Raw genomic sequence first — 18689 nt, 5'->3', positions numbered from 1 at the left:
AGTTTCTCCAAGACATGGCCCATAAGGTAGAGTCGCCGGTATGCTACGGGTGGTGGTTGTGCGGTGGCTGTTCTTAATTTTTGACTTTGGTGACCATGTTAAATTTTGAATGTACAGTTTTATTAATCTAAAAAAAAAAATTTGGTCACTGATCACTTCTTCATTTACAATTCATAAATTTGGAGCGGTTTTGCATCTTACAATCTGCAATATCTTGAATTTTTTTTTTTCAATTGCAATGATGTAGTTGTACAACTAATCCAAATGAATGTAATCACAAATCTACGAAAATTGCATCAGTTCATGCACTTCTATATTTATTATTTACCCAAACATATTGGGTTTCAATCCAAGCCACTCAGAATATTAACCCGAGCCACTAGAACTATGCCAGTAGCGCAACCAAATCATCGATCGATTTCAATGTCTTCTCGTAGTACAAGTACGATTCGTATACCTTCGGCGTTCGAACATAATAATCAAGCTGCAGCAAAAACATAATTACATTGTAATTAATCAGATGAAAGATAAACTTGTGTAGGCAACATTGCAAGATGATAAACCGATTGAACATTACCTCTGCCATGTTATCCACCAACTCATTGGCCGTCTTAGCATACTCACTCCGGCGAGCTTCCGGCACCAAATTCACAGCATTTTTCAAGTCTTGCGAAAGATAGGCCGACTTTAGACGAATGTAAAATATGACGTACCTCCAAGCCATGGCCTCCAACATGTCCCTCATGCTATGTAGCCCTTCGGCGGTCTGCCTAATCCTAGCCACTGCATCTTCGGGAGAAAGTCCAGGCTCGAAAAAACGTTCCCTTATAAACGAACGAACGCCCCAATTTTCGGCTAGTCCAAGCGGGGTGGCAACCCCGTGTTGATGTGCCCCAAGCGCCATTGTAGTGACCAAAAATGCTGTCACAATTTTTCTTCGACTCGTGGCATTATTTTCTTGGTCGTGCTCTTCTCCTGGAAGGGATGCTCTGATTACGGGGAGTGAGATTTTGTGGCGGAAATTCTGGGGTTTGGTGACGATGTGGAATTGGAGGAAGGATGTGGTGGTGTTAGTGAAGCTGCCCATGGCTTTGGGGAAAATATGAACAAGTTCGAATTTTCATCAAAGTATGGCGATGGACTCACTTGTGGATTGCAGGGTAGGTTTCTGTGGCTGACCGTGTTGCTCGTTAATCGAACATGGACCTTACCTTCTTGCCACGTGGCATTCATTATCTTGTTAAGGGTGTGATATCCACACACCTCATTTTACTTCTCACATACCTTTCTAATTTTCGACCACTAGATCGGATGAATTGAAGAAGATCAACGAATAGAAATTAACAAAGGGTGTGTGAGAAGTAATTTTGGGTGTGTAGATAGCACACCCCATCTTGTTATGGTCGAAAGACAGGCCAAAACTAGGAGAGATTTTTCAATGTGACTGGAACACGAGGTGATACATCACGTGTCACTATACCAATAGTGGAATATGTGTGCTAAAAAGTTAATAACTTAAAAAATATAATTTCTCACTACTAAATACACGTGGTGTACCAACCATATTTCCGTCACAATTAAAAATTTCTCCAAAATTAGGAGAGATTTTTTAGCAGAATTCGATACACAAAGTACTACAAAATCAATTATTCGATACTAAAAAAAAATTTTAACCATTTGTATTATGACACTTGGTGTGTCAGACCTCGTTTTAAGCATACTCGTCTTGGATCACACGGTGGTTCAATTAAAACACACAACAAAAAATTAGAGAGGGTCGGGGCCAGTATGCAAAGGATGGTGAGACGTATTTGTGTGTTGCTTGTAAATCTGAGGTGGCCCGGTCAATCGTACTCTAGAACTTCTTATTAATCGACCAAATTAGAAGAAAAGTTTAGACAGTAACTTTCACACTCTTACTTTTTCATTATGCATTATCTTCTTGTTTTGTCTCTCGGTTCTTTTTTGATTTATTCAATTTCTAAACTCATCTGGTGGAGCATCGATGAAAAATGAGAGTGAAAATCACATTATGGAATTTTTGACAATAACGATCACACAACTATATAGGGTTATCAACTCACATTACTACCAAACTGTGAGTCTATGAGTCGATGACATCATTGTTATGCCATGAACCCATAGTCTGAAATATCGATAATATCAACGAAATATCGAGGATATTTCGGTTTTTTCGAATCACGGATATTTCGGAACATATCCATTTACATATCGTACAAATATCGACAATAATATCGGAAAATATGAATATCGATAATTTCGCTCACACTTCAGCAATATTTTGTCAAAATATCGGTGTAATATCGCTAAAATATCGAAAATATCGATGTAAAGGAAGGAAAAAAAAAAGACAAAGAAGAAAAAAAAAAGGGAAAAAAGGGAGGAAAGCAAACACAAAGGGGATTTGAACCCCTCCCATTTTACTCCTCCAACACCGTAACCACCATATATCACTTATGTTTTAGTGATAATATGCTAAAATATTTATATTTATATGAGTGGCATATTAGCAATTACATGCAAAACTATTTTGGGGATTTATCATTTGATGAATACTCTTCACAATAAACTTACTCTACACATAGAGATGATGAAGATAGTGAAAATTTTGAACCTCATAGGAACTTTATGTGGTACTAAATCACTCATGTATCTTACCATGCAATGTATAAAGTGTAAATATTGTAGTAAATCATTATATATAAATGATTATGGTGTGTTTAATCTTTTTTTCATTAATTACTACATATTTTCTACACTTATAGTGTTTGCCAGCTCGCTGTATAATCAACTTAAATCAATTAAATCCATCATGTAATGCATTTCTTTCTAATTTTTTTTGATAAACTAATAGATAATTAACTAAATAAACATTATCCAAAGTTTCAATAAAAAATTTCAAGTTTTTCTTACAATTTCCGTGGTTTTTATTCAATTTTTATCGATATCGATAATATCCCGATATTTCCATCAAAATTTCCATATTTTTTTACTACCGATATTTCCGATATCATCAATATTTTATATCATGCATGAACCTAAGATATAACCTTAAGTAAATACACATTATTATGAGTGTATCCCTAACCAACAACGATGTAACTGTGCGTCTGTGACAAAAGTAACCGCAAACCTAAGATGATGTTACAAATGAATAGCAGGTTCGGGTCAATTTTATCTAACAACATCAAAACCCCAAACCTATACTTTTCCTTCTTAACGAGCCAAAGAAATCGCCATCACCCTTCACCTATAAAAATTTTCCCCAGAAAATTCGCAACAAGAAGTCCTAATTTTCTCGGAAAATTTTTTAATGGGGAAGACCGGCCTGTTCGATCTCGAAAAGCACTTTGCTTTCTACGGAGCTTACCACAGCAACCCAGTCAACATAGCGATTCACATGCTCTTCGTCTGGCCAATCCTTTTCACCTCTCTGCTCATCCTCTACTTCACGCCCTCGCTGCTCAGTTTTGCGGTTAACGACGTCGTTATTCCTTTCAACATCGGCTTGCTGTTGACTATAATCTATTCGGTGTTTTACATCTGTTTGGACGCAAAAGCTGGCTCCTTGGGTGCTCTGCTCTGTGTAATTTGCTGGGTTGGTAGTTGTTTCCTTGGGACCCTACTCGGATTTTCCATCTCTTGGAAGGTAATTTCTGGAGTTTTTATTAATTTTTATGAAATATTTGATCATGGTTTTGTTTATTTGTGGAACTAGTACTTATTTTTTGAATTTTTTTCCTTTGAAGTTCAGTAATTTGGAGTTATTCTTAGTTTTTATCAAGAAATTTGATCTTGGTTTCGTTTTTTTTGTGAAATCAGATACTTTTTTGTGAAGATTTTTCTTTAGAATTCAATAAATTGATTGCTCCTTTAGCTGTAAATTTGACCTGAGTGAATTTTCAGGTTGTTCTGGTGACTCAGATAGTGTGTTGGACTGGACAATTTATTGGCCATGGGGCCTTTGAGGTATTAAATTTGTTTTATTTTCCCTAGTTCCATTTGTGACTTCATATCTTCCTTGTTGCATTTATACTCTTGAAATGTTATGTTATCTGCAGAAAAGGGCACCAGCTTTGTTGGACAATCTTGCACAGGCCTTTATAATGGCTCCCTTCTTTGTTCTGTTAGAGGTAATTTTGATGGTTTTTTTTAATTTCTGTGGTAATTTTCTGATTTGGCATAATCATGATTAGTGTGTTTTCTTGTTGCTTCAGGCTCTGCAAATGTTCTTCGGCTACGAGCCCTACCCCGGGTTTCAAGCAATTGTTCAGGCAAAGATTGATGCTGAAATCAGTGAATGGCAAGAGAAGAAGAAGAAACTGATATCCTAATCTGTAATTGGATTTACTTTCACTGTAATATCTGGGAGTGGTTAAAGTAATTTGAAAGTTTTTATCTGGTATATAGTGTAAACATGTGACTTGGAAGCTTTGAGATAAATATAGCACATGAACTTTTGAGAAGGACATGTAATGGGAAGCTATTTATGTCAGTTGCGACATCGTGTATTCAAATAAAATTAAGTTCTCCCTTTTGGCTGTTGCGTGTCTAAAAAGCTTCGATATATACGAGAAGACTCTTAATCTGCTTTTAATTATCTTTGACACAGATGATTAGCGCCTGGCTATGGTAAGCTTCAAGCCATGCGCCATTGACAGAATTGTCATCATCCGGTATTGAACTGGATGCCCGGGGACCAAAGTGAAGGTGTAAAATCTGCACAGAATGGCCAGGGCCATCTTCATTTGGAGGTATGCAGAGTCCTTCCCTAGGCAAATTCTTGGTCCTGCCTGCAAATCAGAGGTAATCGAGTGTTTATGTTTATGACCTGGACTTTAGAATGAATATACGGCTAAGATTGCTAGGTTAACTAACCTGAAATGCGGTGAACTTGAATGGCGATGCATTTTGGAAGAAACCCTCTTTGAGCCATCTCTCGGGCTTAAACGAAGCTGCATCAGGTCCCCAATTGTACTCCATTCTACCCATTGAGTAGGGAACATAAGTCACCATTCCTCCTGCTTTGACTTTGGTTCCATCTGGTAGAACATCATCCTCCAAGATGCCTTTAGGATCCTGCAGCCATGTAGATTACTTAGAGCAACAATATCGACATCAACGTTTTAGTTAGGTATGATGCATACCTGAGGGACTGCAGGGTACAGACGAAGCGTCTCTGTAATAACAGCATGCAAATAATACAGTTTCCCCAGCGAGTCGTAACTCAGCAGTCCTGCAAATTGTGCAACTCTTCGATTGAATAATTCAAGGTTCTCTGTGTCATACGGGAGCAACGAAACCTTCTCTTCTCTTGCTTGATCTTCTTCAAAAGTTTTCAGCTCGGAATAGAGCTTCTCAGCTACATGGGGGTGAGTCATTACCATGTATATGGCCCATGAGAGAGTAGTTGCTGTTGTGTCCCGCCCGGCGATTACAAAGTTGAGAACAACGTCTCGCAGGCTTTTGTCGGTTAAATCGCTTTCCGAGTCTTTGCCTAACTCGATGAATCTCGACAGTAAATCATGCTTCATCTGATCACAAATTAGGTTATTCGGATTATGAATCTGTTTTCTTCATGCTGCAAACAAAAAGTAACGTTTCGTGTTACCTTGTTGTTTTCAGAACTCTGCTGAGTTTCTTTGATCTCTGCTTTCCTTCTTCGAATAACAGAGTATGTAAAATCATCAATGGTTTTAATGCTCTTGTCAAGTAAAGCTTCTGAACCCACATTCAAATATCTCTTTATTCTCCACAGCGGATCGATAAATCGAAGCGTCACGATGATGTTTGCAGTGTCAAAGGCCTTGGCAAAGTGATTGTCCGGCAGATTGGGAGCCAGAGTTCCAATTTCCACACCGAATCCCACCTTGCAGATGGAGTCCAAAGTCATCCTCATCAGCAGTTCCTGCACAAAGAAAACACATTCATTTCTAACACCGTCAACGAAGTAAAACCATCTCTATCAAGACGACAGACAATGCGGACGCTGTAACGAAGGTGTTTACACCTGCATATCGACTTGTTGGCCTTGAAAAGACGCTCGGCTGAGAATCGAATGGAGCTTGAGGCTGTAATCTCTGAAAACCACAGTGCTGAAATCCCTCAAATTCTTGGACGCAAATTCAAAGCTTGCAGTCTTTCTCTGTTTCCTCCAAAGCTCTCCATCCACATTGAAGATCCCATCTCCGAGCAGTACTTCCATGTACGAACGATACACTTCACCCTTAAAATTCACAAAACGCGCCGGAGATCAACACGAAATTAAACAAAAACAAGAACCAACCAAATCAACACAATTAGTAACGGCGCCGAAGAAATATCACCTTAGGGTAGTTTGCAAAGTTGGTCTTGAGGACATGTTCTACATTTGCAGGATCTGCAATGTACGTGTAAGTTGTGAATGGCATTGGGACGACGACGGAGTTTGACTCTGAGAGGTACTTGACGAGCCAATCGTGCATTCTGTCGTAGTTGGTGAACTGTTCGATCGCTGCTCCGACGAGAGGCCATGTTTTGGGGCCTTTTTTGTTCCTCTGGCTCCATCTGTGGATGAATATCCATGACAAAACCATGCAGAGTACCATGAAAAGTCCATCTTGGGAAGAAAAAGCAAATAAAATGTTACTTTCTTGATCTTCCATTTCATCAGATGCCTCACACACAGAGGGCAATGTTGAAATGCTAGGGGGGTTGATTTATAATGGCAAAGATGAAGTAGTTAAAGATTTAAATAGCTAATTAGCTAGTTAAGTGGTTGGGACTTGGGGATTAGTGAGAAATTAGCTATGGCTTTGTTAACAATCTTTACATGCTCAGTTTCACCTCTTTTGTGCCCTTAACCTAATTCTTTCCGACCATGATTTTTAATTATTATAAGGGCTTGCTGAAATTCATGACTTGAGGTGAGAAAGGAGAGAACTTTTCTGAGATGCGACCGTGACAGTATCTCAAACTAATTAAATGGTGTTTTTTGTTAAAGCTAATCCGTATGGTAATAATGTGTCTCGTGGGAGGTTCAACAAACCAAGTCCGAACACCATCAATTTGGAGAGCAAACTTAGCTAGACGATGAGCGATACCATTAGCTTGGCAGCGCGTATGGGCAAATGAACCTTGGTGTCTTCCACAATATGTCCAACTGCAGACATATTAGTAGAACTGTAGAATTATCATGTAATGCTGAAACGATTCGGAGAGAATCGCATTAAAAAGAAATTTTGGAGACCCCTTTCCACCTCAAAAGTTGCACCTTCCCCTTGCTATCATAGCTTCGATCTGCAGCGGAGAGAAGACGTGCTTAAATCACATTGCTTTCCCTACCACAAACTCCCCACAAACCATGAACCACAATTTCAACCTTACTCAGATACGCACTTTTACTTTAATTACTTTTGTAGTTTACTCGTACTTTTCCCTATTTCTATTATTTTATGATTTTGTTATCTTTCAGATATCGGCCAACATGTCTTTATTTGAGTATTTAAGTAGATATTTCGAATCGGGATGTGTTAACATGCGTTTAGTGTGTGACTTACCATGATCGGCCACAATTACACAATCAAATTATCTTGATATCTTATTTAGTTATAAACTCACGTTATAACATTCACTAATTTTATTTGTAAAAAAAAATAAAAAATGATCAGGCTTGTTAAATAGGATGTTGTCAAAGGACGAACGTCATCAGCAGCCAGCTCCCATCGAACATTTCACTTTCAACCCATGCATGCGCGTGTTTCGTGACCCACGTAGTCCGTGGTATACGTCATCCCAAATTGCTTTGTACGTTTTCTTTGGCCGACCTTATTCACCGTTATTATTCACGTCTCGCGCATCGAATCGAAGATAACAAAGAACTTATGTCGTTGGAACTAAGTTGATAATTATCTCGTTCACATATATAATTTTCTTTATTTTTTACTATTAAATTGAATAAATTAACAAAAATATAGTGAAAATGGAACCTGAATGTCCGTGAGAGACAAAAAATAATGGATATATCGTTTTGCTATCAACAATTGTAAAATTGAATTATCTACCGAATCGATAAGATTGACAACATGATATAACGGAAACTGCCGTTAAACTCCGAGGCGGCAGGGAGTTTATGAAGAGCTTCACTTTGAGAGAGTCTTCTTAGCATTTCTCATATGTGAAAGGATTTGAGTTTGATGTCCATGATTATTATACTTAATTTCTATCTTGATTATACTTATTACTTATGATGTAAATAAATGGTGCTCCATTTAGAATATGGGTAAAAATTAAAATTACCCAAAATCATCTTCTTTGTGAGAATTCAAATTAAACAGCTCAAATCCATTTCATAATTTGTTTCAAATAATTCAACTCCTCTCACAACCCACCATTTTATTACAACATTCTTTTTAACACCCTAATTTCCCACCTTAATTTTCCATCTAAAACACCCAAATTTTCATCGTTTAATTACGGTCCAAACCACGGTTGGTGGTTAAAAACGCTAGTCTGAGCCGACGTCACTTGGAATTTTCCGGAGTCCGTCGTGTTTTGGTAATTCGGCACTTCACCGAACTGAAACATTTGAGCCTGGCCGGCTCCTGCGCCGGCCATGCTGGTCTGAAAATCGTATCCAGAAATATTGTCACTAAAAAGTTGGGAGATCGGGCCCAAGTAGTCCATGTCCAGTAAGCTAGTTATCGAACAGGCCCGTGGAAATTTCAACATCACTTGTTCCTCATTGGCTTTCGCCGTTTCTGGTGTTCTCATCTCAATTTTTTGATCTTCTTCCACTTTTTGATCCAGATAAGCTTTGCCCGGATGCTTTTTTTTGTAGATCCTGCAGAGGACCCAATCATCCAGCTAAAATTCAACAAATACAAAGCGAAATACGAAGCGATTGTCAGACTACAGTCAAGTGTTTGATAAAATGCCTGACTGAACGATGACAAAGTGGCTTACTCTCATGGACCCGAGGTGCTTGTTGGGTTGTTGTTTTCGCGAGTCGCTTAAGCGATACTCGTGCATAATCCAGTCCGACTTGACCCCCTTTGGCGGCCTGCCCTGGTAAAACACGAGAGCTTTCTTCACCCCCACGTACTTGGACTCGCTGTAAATTGCCTTGTCTGTTCCCGTGGCTTTCCAGTAACCCGATACGGTTGCCCGATTCGGGCGTACCCCGTTCGGGTACTTTCGGTCTCTCGGGGTGAAGAAGTACCATTCGTTTTCTCCAAACTCTGCCTTCTCTGAACATCATAAACAATACCAAGTTACGATCAATAAAAATCAGGGTAAGCAATTTCTCTAAAGGCCCCTTTGGCCGAGAGAAACTCGCCTAGGCTCAGGATGTCACTGTAGTGGTATCTTAAGTCAATCGCGCACTATCATACGACATAACTTTTCTGGCATGCAGTGCGCACGATTGGACTCAGATATTGTCATAGTGACATCACTGTCATAGTGACATCCCGAGCGTGTAGGTAAGTCCTTCTCCGCTTTGGACGTCTAAATTACGATACTAACCAGGCAACTCCCACGGGTCAAACTTGTAAATATCAACCTCTGGGATGATGGACACAGGGCAGGGCCTTGAGGAGGCTTGGTTTTTTAGGTAAAAAACGATGAGTTCCTCATCAGTTGGGTGGAATCTAAAACCAGGGGGAAGGTCAGAGCTTCGTTTTGCCTCCATTTTTGGACCACCCTCAGAAAAATAATCAAATAAATAAAAAAGACAAAGACACAAAGACAAAGATTAAGAATTCTGAAACTGTTTTGCTGCTGGTGGATGAGGTTCTAGGGTTACAGGAGTAGAAAGGAAATGAAGGCGTTTGAAATGTTTGAACGGAGAGGGTTGCTCCTTTTATGGTTGATTGTGTTTGTCGTTTTGCCTGCGTCCCGTGGCTCTGATTGGTTAATCATTTGACTTTGGCTACCTAGGAATCGAACGTGGAAGGAGGTGGATGGTCTGCCTTCCATCCCTTCCTGTTTGTGTGGTCACAGTTAAGCCACGTCAATATTTTATATTGATTTTTTTTATAAAAATAATAAAACAAAAAGTAATAAGAATATAAAATGTTAACGTAGCTTACCCATCACACAAAACAGAAAAAGATGAGAAGAGTATGGAAATAAGAGAACAGGCAATCCATCTCCAATGTGGAAAGCGTACTCGTGCAAGTAAACCAAACACAGCTTTGATGCTGTCCAATAATTTGGCTTTTGTCCAAGGTTCCTTGCACTTGTCACAAACTTTATCCAGATAGCATTATTCTATTGGGAATATTCTTTGTAATGGTCAAAAGATTTTTTGGCATGTCTGGACAAATAGTGCTATATTGCATATAATTATGCAATTTGAGAAACACTAGAAAGAAAACTTTCCACTAAATTTATGATAATATATTGTGTATCCTTTTGAAATTTGAGCATATTGAAAATTTTCTCGTAACTCTTTCACATTATATATACATGAAAGAGGGAAGTTGCTAGTACTTTTGATAAATGGTGTGAAAATTTTCAAGAGAAAATTCATAGTATATTTTTTTTCCAAATTTTTTTTATAGTATATTGACTTAGTCTACTATCATTTTAAACCTAATAAAATGAATATGGAAAAATCATTTTCATAAACAATCAGATGCGTGTGTAGTTATATTAGTTAAAACATATGCGTTACTCGTATGTGTAATCAATTCCGAATCGCTCCTTCACATATTAAGTTAAAGATTAATATCGCGTTTGTAAAAAGAAAAGTATTTTCATAGGTAGTAAATGGTCAAATAATTAGAATCTTTGAATTTGACAAAATGAAATTAGAATCTTTGAATTATACCAATTTGTACACCTGAAAACATTGATTATTTCGTCTGCTTAAATTGGAGGCCGTTATAGATGCTATGACAAAACTTCGTAAGAATTTTTCTCGATAAATCTATAATCTCGGTCTCTTACTTTGCTTTCTACGACTCAATTTGTTTTCTAGTGATGGCTAAAACCTGCTCAACACTTTTTTTATTGTTCCTCTTCTTATTCCGTGTGAAAGAAATAAATAATAAGTCAAGTAAGTAAAACTCTAGTAAGTATACGTTAACGTAAGTGTATGGTGACTTAGTAAATATAATTTAGTAAGTATTTAAAGCATACTAATTGAGTCGGCATACAATAATATATGTTTAGAATAATAAGTCAAATTTACATAACCAATTTTTAATAAAATGTTATTGATGTGTACATCAATTCACATATTTAATACGATCATTCACCACATCTGGACAAACAGTATAACAGTAATTTTTTACGTATACGAAAAATCAGTCAAAATTACCTTGGAATTGACACGTGATTAAAACAATAATTTATTATTAATACATACGTGATTGACCACACTTGCAATACAAAACTATCAAATTTAATTTTTAATTAATTCAACATTATTCAACTTCCACTAAATCCCAATACTGTGGAAAATAGAGAATTGAGATAATTGGGTAGAGAGGCAAGTGGTTATCCATCGCAGTGGTAAAAATAAGTGTTATTATTTCATTTCGACTTGGGTTCGAAACCTGCTATTACATAATTTTACATTTAATCCAACAAATTTTTTGTTTGATAAAAACAAAGAAGAGAAAATTAGGTAAAGAGCGAGTAAGGAGGTTATTCCTACCCGAGTAATTGCCGGAGCTTAGTCTACAAGGTAGGCTGAGGTAGCTATCTTTCCCGTTTAGTTAGCTGACGCGTGTCCTCTCCCAACAAAGGGTAGGAAAGGATAAGCACTAGGGTAGAATTGGAGGCGGGTTTACTTGTGGTGCTCATCTAGCATGTCGTCAGTGGGGACCATGGATGCACATTAAGATTTACTATTATTCTTGAATACGGAACCGGATCCTCTCTTGACTCAAAAGAACTAAGCCTAATGATCAAATGATCTTGATCATTGAAATTTGATTCAACGGCTACAATTATTATAATTTTTAAAGGACCTCCTGTTTAGAGTCGTTTGATCAAATTTTAATAGTCTGGATTATTTGATGAGTAGACTCAGTTCCTTTAGGTCCGGGGATCTAGTTCCCTTGATGACACTTTCACGAATATTCTACTTTGGATATTATTAAAATATAGGAATATAAAAATTAAGATCTATTATTTCGGAGTCTCTTAGCATCTGAATGAAAATTGTGGCTATGATTCTTTAACTTTAAATTCTCGATTAGTGGTCTTTTGATTCATTTAAATGTGTAGTTATGGTTCTTTTTATAAATTCTTTTAGAACATTTGTCAAAATTAGAGATGATGGAAGGACTATTGGTAGAATTAAGTTAAAGTTGAGGGATCATTGCTTCAATTAAGTTAAAATTGAGGAACTATTTCTCCAATTTTTCTCATTTAGTTTCCCATATTGCTCCTTCATTTAACCTCGCGTGCGTGATACGTGACTCATTTCGATAGAAATTATAACGGATTTGACAAAAAAGACTATACTTGTACGTTTTGATGAGTTAAGAAACCAACTATCATGCATTTTTAGTTAAGCTTATTACTTCAATTGGATTAAAATTGCAAGAACATTGCTTGCTACAATTTTCTCAAACATATGTACATAGGTATTTTTAAATGTCACGTGAACGTCTCGTTTGGTTTCTTAAGATAAACGTTAAACTGACCACGTGGCAGGAATGTTTGAGCTAATCTCATGAGCATTTCAACGAGATAAATTAAATAGTCTATTTTGGCTCGTTTCCATCAAGCATGCAAGGGAGTAGTAGGTGCCAGGTGGATTCTATTATTATGAGTAAAATAATGACTAATGAGAACTTAGCAATCATAATCATGATTAGTTGGCATCATAATCCTCTATGTATATTTTTTTGTATTGATAATATTAGAGGCACGTGTAACTCCAATTATTCAAAAGGTATAAGTGGTATTGAGAATAAAAATAGGTATTATATATTGCAATTTATTTTGTCATTTTGTAGATGTGAGATTTGCAACCATCGTCATAAAAACGTAACATTGTATCAAGTTTTAACAATCCAAGGATTATTAGCGTAGATGGGATGATGATTTCGATCATGAGACATTGTTAACATTGAAAAAATAGATATTAATATAACAAGAGCTCGTTCGTAATGAACTTAAATGAAGTAAATCAAGATATGATATGTACATATATATATATATATACATATATATATATATATATATATATATAATATACATTTCGTGGGAGATAGAACGTTAGATTTGGGAGCGATAAAAAGCAGAGATTTGTGAGAGAGAAGTAGAAACGGAAGGAAAAATCGAGAAGATGTAGTCGAAGCAGACGCTTGGATGACGATGGACTTGTGGCCAACATGACCAAAGGCGTCATTTTACTGTGCCAAGGAGGAGAAACAACTGGGGCGTGCAGTTTGTTGAGGTTCATTTTCGTCATTTAGTGCTGGTGAACAGTGTTTTTTGAACTGGATTTTAGTATATAGATAATATACTAAACAAGTGTTGTGGGGGTTACGTTTGACGAGGTAATTAAGCCATGGCTTGTGCATGGCATATGCAACTAAAGCTTGAATAAACTATTGGTCTCCCATTAGTTTTCTTTGGTTGGTGGCTAATGACTTTTGACGAGGCATGTCACATCCGTTTTGTAATCTAGCCATAAGCATAATTAAGCTCCATAAATTTTGGGATATAGGTTTATCCAAAACGTTTAAGATTCTGTTAAGCATTTTGTAATAAAAAACGTCAGGAGGAGTCACCAACTTAGAGAACAAATAAAGTGCGCTCGCGCCTATCCCATAATATAAATGTTTTCGCAAAGCACTTGGGGCCAATGCTCTACTAATTGTACTAGTTGCATTAGCCTGACATTTCGTCATGTGTTATCGCAAAAGGCATCGGTGCAATTAAGAGTAAAACTATGCAATATAAATTATAATTTATCTTGTGAAGTTTCCGATACGAGACTTTGTTCTCAATCATGAAACCTCCTTATTCCTTAGTAGTGGAACACAATCACAAAGCCAACCGTTGAACTATTCTCTTGACTTGTTACACTTGCACCCCATTTGTGCACTTGTGTAATACACATACGCATATGGGTGTGCATTAACAACACAAGTCAGGATCAAGGGACCCAGATTTCAGATTAGTTTGGAACCACTTCTTAGATCAGTATTGGATTTTTAACTTTTGGTTTTAAGATCACTAACGTGATTATCGTTAGACGACCATACGAAGAAATAGAGCAAGCTTTTTTCAAGACAAGTCATATAAATGGAGGAGAGTTCAAATACAGAATCTCACGTTGTAGTGTATACTTTTTAATTATTTGTGTGGAGAGTGCTTTTAAGTTGACTGAAAAGGTTTTGGTGAAAATGTTTTTAAAGCTAATCTTTAGTAATAATTCAAGTGGATCTTGGAAAAACATTTGAAGATCTTTTTTGCGAGAATCACATATCTGATTCTTCTTTCAAAAAGTACTTAAAGTACTTTTAAAATCTAAAATCAACTACGTTAAAAATATTTTTAATTATTTTAAAAGCATTTTCAAATGAAAAGAAAAAATGATACATGGAAATATTGCTACGAGAGAAATGTAGTCCTTGAAATTTTCCCTCTTTTTGACTTTTGTGTAAGGGTAAAATAAACATTTGAACCCAGCGGAGAATTGAGGTTGTTCAAATGGGAGTGGGACCCAGAAAAGGGTGGGCCCGTCTTCTCTTTCACTCGCCAATAAGATACCGAGTGCGCGAAAATCTCCATGGACGGAAGACACCGGCCTCCGCCTCACAAGCATAGGCAGCATCGCAAAAAGATGAAAAAAGTTAAAAATTTTGTTGCGGAATGCCAAATTCCCAGCTCGAACAATTGCACGCAGAAAAGCATAATCCATTTCGAAATGGAAAACACAGAAAATAAACAACAGAATAAACAGGAAAAGTAAAGGCTTTTTTTTTTTTTTTTTTAATCCAAATAATTCCATTAGAATAGTCGCATTTTCTCGTTAGATTTGGAGGAAGAAGAAAATAAACAGCTTCTCTCTGTAAGTTATCCCTTTTAACAATCAAAGCTTTCACATTTTGTCGAAAATACATCTGGGTTTTTTGTTCTATGTTATTCCTTCAGTTTTCTGAATTGATCGATTGAATTCTTGGTTTGTTCCTTTTCTGGGTTGTTTTTATCTTGCTTTTTCTTACTGATGTTTCAATTTTCCACCATTTTTAGGCTGTGAAGGCGTGATTTAGAATGTTCCTCTAACATATTAAGAGAAAAAAGTTTCCATTTTTATTGATTTTTTTTGTCGTCGTTCTCAGGTGCATTTCGCCCCCAAATTGGAAAATTCCCCTTTTTTGCTGATTATTTTTCTGAGCTAGTAAATGGGTAACTTAATTAGGGTTAATTTGGTTATAGGCAAATATTTTCGTCTTCTTCGGGCTACCCAACTGGATTTTTTCTAAGAATGTGCATTGTAATCCCTTGAATCTGTTATGGATATGTATGTATTAGGTTATGAGAAATGATTATGTTCTGTTTTCTTTGCTTAATTCGGATGAGTAAGGTATAAATTTGCTTGTGTGTTTTGTTCAGCTTAAATTTTTACTTAATTGTTTTGTTCTTGTGGTGTGTAATTTGATTTAAAAGTGTTTTGTTTGTTTTTTGTTGTTTCTTTCAGAAGAATGGAGTCAAAAGCGAGGAGAAGAATTCCTACAGAGAATGGGGATACTGGTGAGGACTTGGTTCTTGCTACATTGATTGGGAATGGGGATGACCTCGGTCCTATTGTCCGGCATGTATTTGAGATGGGGAGGCCAGAATCACTCCTCCACCAGCTCAAGCATGTTGTAAAAAAGAAGGAAGTCGAAATTGAGGAGCTCTGCAAGACTCATTATGAGGAATTCATTCTTGCAGTTGATGAGCTTCGTGGAGTGTTGGTTGACGCCGAAGAGCTCAAAGGCCAGCTCTCCAGTGATAATTTCAAGTTGCAAGAGGTCGGGAGTGCTTTGCTGATTAAACTCGAGGAGCTTCTTGAATCTTATTCAATAAAAAAGAATGTGACGGAAGCTATCAAAATGTCCAAGAACTGTGTACAGGTGTTGGAGCTCTGTGTTAAGTTTAATAAACACATTTCCGAAGGCCAGTTTTACCCGGCATTGAAAACTTTGGATTTGATTGAGAAAAATTACCTGCAGAATATTCCTGTTAGGACACTAAGAATGGTCATAGAGAAGAGAATTCCGATCATTAAATTGCACATTGAGAAGAAAGTAACCAGTCAATTCAATGAATGGCTGGTTCACATAAGGAGTTCTGCAAAGGATATTGGACAAACCGCAATAGGCCATGCTGCATCTGCCCGTCAGAAGGCTGAGGAAATTCTCGAACTCCAAAGGGTAGTTGAGGAGCAGAATATTTCGGGGCTGGGAGATTTCGCATATACTTTAGATGTTGAAGAGATTGTTGAAGAATCTATTTTGAAGGTTGATTTGACTCCTCTATACAGGGCATATCACATCCAAAGTTGCCTTGGAATCCAAGACCAGTTTTGGGAATATTACTACAGAAATCGATTGTTGCAGCTTAATTCAGACTTGCAGATCTCTTCAGCACAGCCTTTTGTTGAATCCTACCAAACTTTTTTGGCTCAAATTGCTGGATACTTCATAGTGGAGGATCGGGTATTGAGGACTGCTGGGGGCCTGCTGTTAGCCGAGCAAGTTGAAACAATGTGGGACACGGCTTTAGCGAAAATGAAGTCTCTGGTAGAGGAACAATTCTCCCTTATGAATTCTGCAACCCATCTTCTTTTGGTAAAGGATTATGTGACTCTTCTTGGCTCTACTCTTAGACAATATGGATACGAAGTGGGACCACTTCTTGAGACGCTTGACAAGAGCCGAAAGAAATACCACGAGCTTCTTTCAGGAGAGTGTCGTAAACAAATCGCAAATGTTATTGCCAATGATACCTACGAGCAGATGGTCTTGAAAAAGGACACTGACTACGAAAGTAATGTCCTGTCATTCAATCTCCAGACATCAGACATAATACCGGCTTTTCCGTATATTGCACCATTCTCCTCTGCAGTACCTGATACCTGCCGAATTGTCAGATCATTCATCAAGGGGTCTGTCGATTACCTGTCTCATGGGGCACATACTAATTATTATGATGTTGTGAGGAAGTATCTGGACAAACTCTTGATTGATGTGTTAAATGAGGTGATACTTAATACAATTCAAAGCGGTAACATTGGTGTCTCTCAAGCGATGCAGATTGCTGCAAACATATCGGTACTTGAAAGAGCTTGTGACTATTTTCTTCGTCATGCAGCCCAACTGTGTCGGATCCCAATCCGTTCAGTTGAGAGGCCTCAAGCTAGTTTAACTGCTAAGGTGGTTCTAAAGACTTCAAGGGATGAAGCTTATCTTGCTTTGCTGAAGTTTGTAAACACTAAGTTGGATGAGTTTATGGCACTTACAGAGAATATCAATTGGACTATGGAGGAAATGCCACAGAATGGAAATGAGTGTATAAATGAAGTTGTTATTTACCTCGATACTCTTATGTCGACGGCACAACAAATTTTACCTTTGGATGCTTTATACAAGGTCGGGAGTGGGGCTCTCGAACACATTTCTAACACTATAGTGTCGACTTTTCTAAGTGATAGCGTCAAGAGGTTCAATGCTAATGCAGTTATGGGTATCAACTATGATTTGAAGATGTTGGAGAATTTTGCAGACGAGAGGTTTCACAGTACCGGCTTGAGCGAAATTTACAAAGAAGGTAGTTTTAGAAGTTGCTTGATAGAAGCACGACAGCTGATAAACCTTTTGTCGAGCAGTCAGCCAGAGAACTTCATGAATCCTGTGATAAGGGAGAAAAACTACAACGCTTTGGATTATAAAAAGGTGGCTAGTATCTGCGAGAAATTCAAGGATTCTGCTGATGGTATTTTTGGGAGCCTTTCGAACAGGAATACCAAGCAAAGTGCTCGTAAGAAATCAATTGATACGCTTAAGAAAAGATTGAAGGACTTCAACTGAGGCTTGATAAACCTTTCTCCATTCTGCATTAGAACAAAGAGATTTCTTTTTCATTGATTATTAATATAATTTTTCCCAGCGTTCTTTTTGTTTCTGTTTAGAATGAATGGGATTTTTTCTAATATTTCTTGCTAAGTTGTGTTCGTATAATAACGTTCGCTTGTTCCAGTTATTTGAAAGTTTTGTTTCGTTTTACATTAGAACGATGCTTCTATCGTTCCCATAGTATAAGAAATATGTCCAATTTGTTTGGGAAAAGAAATAGTAGCCTTGTTGTAGGTGCATTATGCACTAGAGCTCTTTGTCTTACATAAATGTTATTGATTGCGGAAGATGCTGCATTTTGGGTTTTCAGTGTTGGGAAACCATGTTGTTATGAATTTCAACGTTGGCCTCTTGTTGGCTTTAGTCTATTTGGTGTTTTACGCCTGTCTAGGATGCGAAAGCTGGCTCCTCGGCTGCTCTGCTCTGCGTAATTTGCCGGGCTGCTAGCTGCTTTACGCCTGTCTGGAAGGTAATTTCTGGAATTCTTTCTTCTGTTGGAGGTAGTTTTGATGGATGTTAGCATGACTTTTATGACTTGGTAACCATTACGCGTCTGTTTTCTTGTTGCTACATATTCTACAAAGCTTTCTTCGGCTT

The 18689-nt window shown here is 37.4% G+C and overlaps 5 protein-coding genes across 5 annotated transcripts; 2 read left to right on the top strand and 3 right to left on the bottom strand.

Moving 5' to 3' along the window:
- Positions 1–210: 210 nt before the first annotated feature.
- Positions 211–1186, bottom strand: LOC103451800 (photosynthetic NDH subunit of lumenal location 2, chloroplastic-like). Its single transcript, XM_008391225.4, has 2 exons — positions 578–1186; positions 211–484 (listed from the first exon to the last, which is right to left on the bottom strand). The coding sequence occupies exons 1-2, from the start codon at positions 1085–1087 to the stop codon at positions 386–388; spliced, it is 609 nt and encodes a 202-aa protein (XP_008389447.1). The 5' UTR covers positions 1088–1186; the 3' UTR covers positions 211–385.
- A 1975-nt stretch (positions 1187–3161) lies between these two features.
- LOC103451802 (2-hydroxy-palmitic acid dioxygenase mpo1-like) lies at positions 3162–4558 on the top strand. The gene is made up of 4 exons (XM_008391227.4): positions 3162–3670; positions 3928–3990; positions 4083–4154; positions 4239–4558. Exons 1-4 carry the CDS (start codon positions 3335–3337, stop codon positions 4353–4355), a joined length of 588 nt encoding a protein of 195 aa, XP_008389449.1. The 5' UTR covers positions 3162–3334; the 3' UTR covers positions 4356–4558.
- Positions 4403–6731, bottom strand: LOC103451801 (cytochrome P450 704B1). Its single transcript, XM_008391226.4, has 6 exons — positions 6348–6731; positions 6032–6247; positions 5633–5929; positions 5169–5555; positions 4900–5100; positions 4403–4814 (listed from the first exon to the last, which is right to left on the bottom strand). Exons 1-6 carry the CDS (start codon positions 6663–6665, stop codon positions 4638–4640), a joined length of 1596 nt encoding a protein of 531 aa, XP_008389448.1. The 5' UTR covers positions 6666–6731; the 3' UTR covers positions 4403–4637.
- Positions 6732–8322: 1591 nt separating this feature from the next.
- Positions 8323–9818, bottom strand: NAC1 (NAC transcription factor 29-like). The gene is made up of 3 exons (NM_001294010.1): positions 9526–9818; positions 8965–9248; positions 8323–8865 (listed from the first exon to the last, which is right to left on the bottom strand). Exons 1-3 carry the CDS (start codon positions 9689–9691, stop codon positions 8473–8475), a joined length of 843 nt encoding a protein of 280 aa, NP_001280939.1. The 5' UTR covers positions 9692–9818; the 3' UTR covers positions 8323–8472.
- A 4945-nt stretch (positions 9819–14763) lies between these two features.
- On the top strand, positions 14764–18219 carry LOC103451804 (exocyst complex component SEC15A). The gene is made up of 2 exons (XM_008391230.3): positions 14764–15043; positions 15674–18219. Exon 2 carries the CDS (start codon positions 15678–15680, stop codon positions 18045–18047), a length of 2370 nt encoding a protein of 789 aa, XP_008389452.1. The 5' UTR covers positions 14764–15043; positions 15674–15677; the 3' UTR covers positions 18048–18219.
- The last annotated feature ends 470 nt before the right edge of the window (positions 18220–18689 follow it).

Source organism: Malus domestica, chromosome 13, assembly GCF_042453785.1.
Source record: "Malus domestica chromosome 13, GDT2T_hap1".
NCBI classification, from domain to species: Eukaryota; Viridiplantae; Streptophyta; class Magnoliopsida; order Rosales; family Rosaceae; genus Malus; species Malus domestica.
This window is presented reverse-complemented; position numbering and strand designations above follow the sequence as displayed.

Bases quoted from the DNA above. Each gene is read 5' to 3' on its own strand.
- LOC103451800 (XM_008391225.4), bottom strand. From the start codon at position 1,087: ATGGGCAGCTTCACTAACACCACCACATCCTTCCTCCAATTCCACATC. The intron at 485-577 runs GTAATGTTCAAT...TTTTTGCTGCAG, and splicing joins TGGTGGATAACATGGCAGAG to CTTGATTATTATGTTCGAAC.
- LOC103451802 (XM_008391227.4), top strand. From the start codon at position 3,335: ATGGGGAAGACCGGCCTGTTCGATCTCGAAAAGCACTTTGCTTTCTAC. The intron at 3,671-3,927 runs GTAATTTCTGGA...GTGAATTTTCAG, and splicing joins GATTTTCCATCTCTTGGAAG to GTTGTTCTGGTGACTCAGAT. The intron at 3,991-4,082 runs GTATTAAATTTG...TGTTATCTGCAG, and splicing joins TTGGCCATGGGGCCTTTGAG to AAAAGGGCACCAGCTTTGTT.
- LOC103451801 (XM_008391226.4), bottom strand. From the start codon at position 6,665: ATGGAAGATCAAGAAAGTAACATTTTATTTGCTTTTTCTTCCCAAGAT. The intron at 6,248-6,347 runs GTGATATTTCTT...GTGAATTTTAAG, and splicing joins ACTTTGCAAACTACCCTAAG to GGTGAAGTGTATCGTTCGTA. The intron at 5,101-5,168 runs GTATGCATCATA...ACATGGCTGCAG, and splicing joins TGTACCCTGCAGTCCCTCAG to GATCCTAAAGGCATCTTGGA.
- NAC1 (NM_001294010.1), bottom strand. From the start codon at position 9,691: ATGGAGGCAAAACGAAGCTCTGACCTTCCCCCTGGTTTTAGATTCCAC. The intron at 9,249-9,525 runs GTTAGTATCGTA...TATGATGTTCAG, and splicing joins TGACCCGTGGGAGTTGCCTG to AGAAGGCAGAGTTTGGAGAA. The intron at 8,866-8,964 runs GTAAGCCACTTT...GTTGAATTTTAG, and splicing joins AGCACCTCGGGTCCATGAGA to CTGGATGATTGGGTCCTCTG.
- LOC103451804 (XM_008391230.3), top strand. From the start codon at position 15,678: ATGGAGTCAAAAGCGAGGAGAAGAATTCCTACAGAGAATGGGGATACT.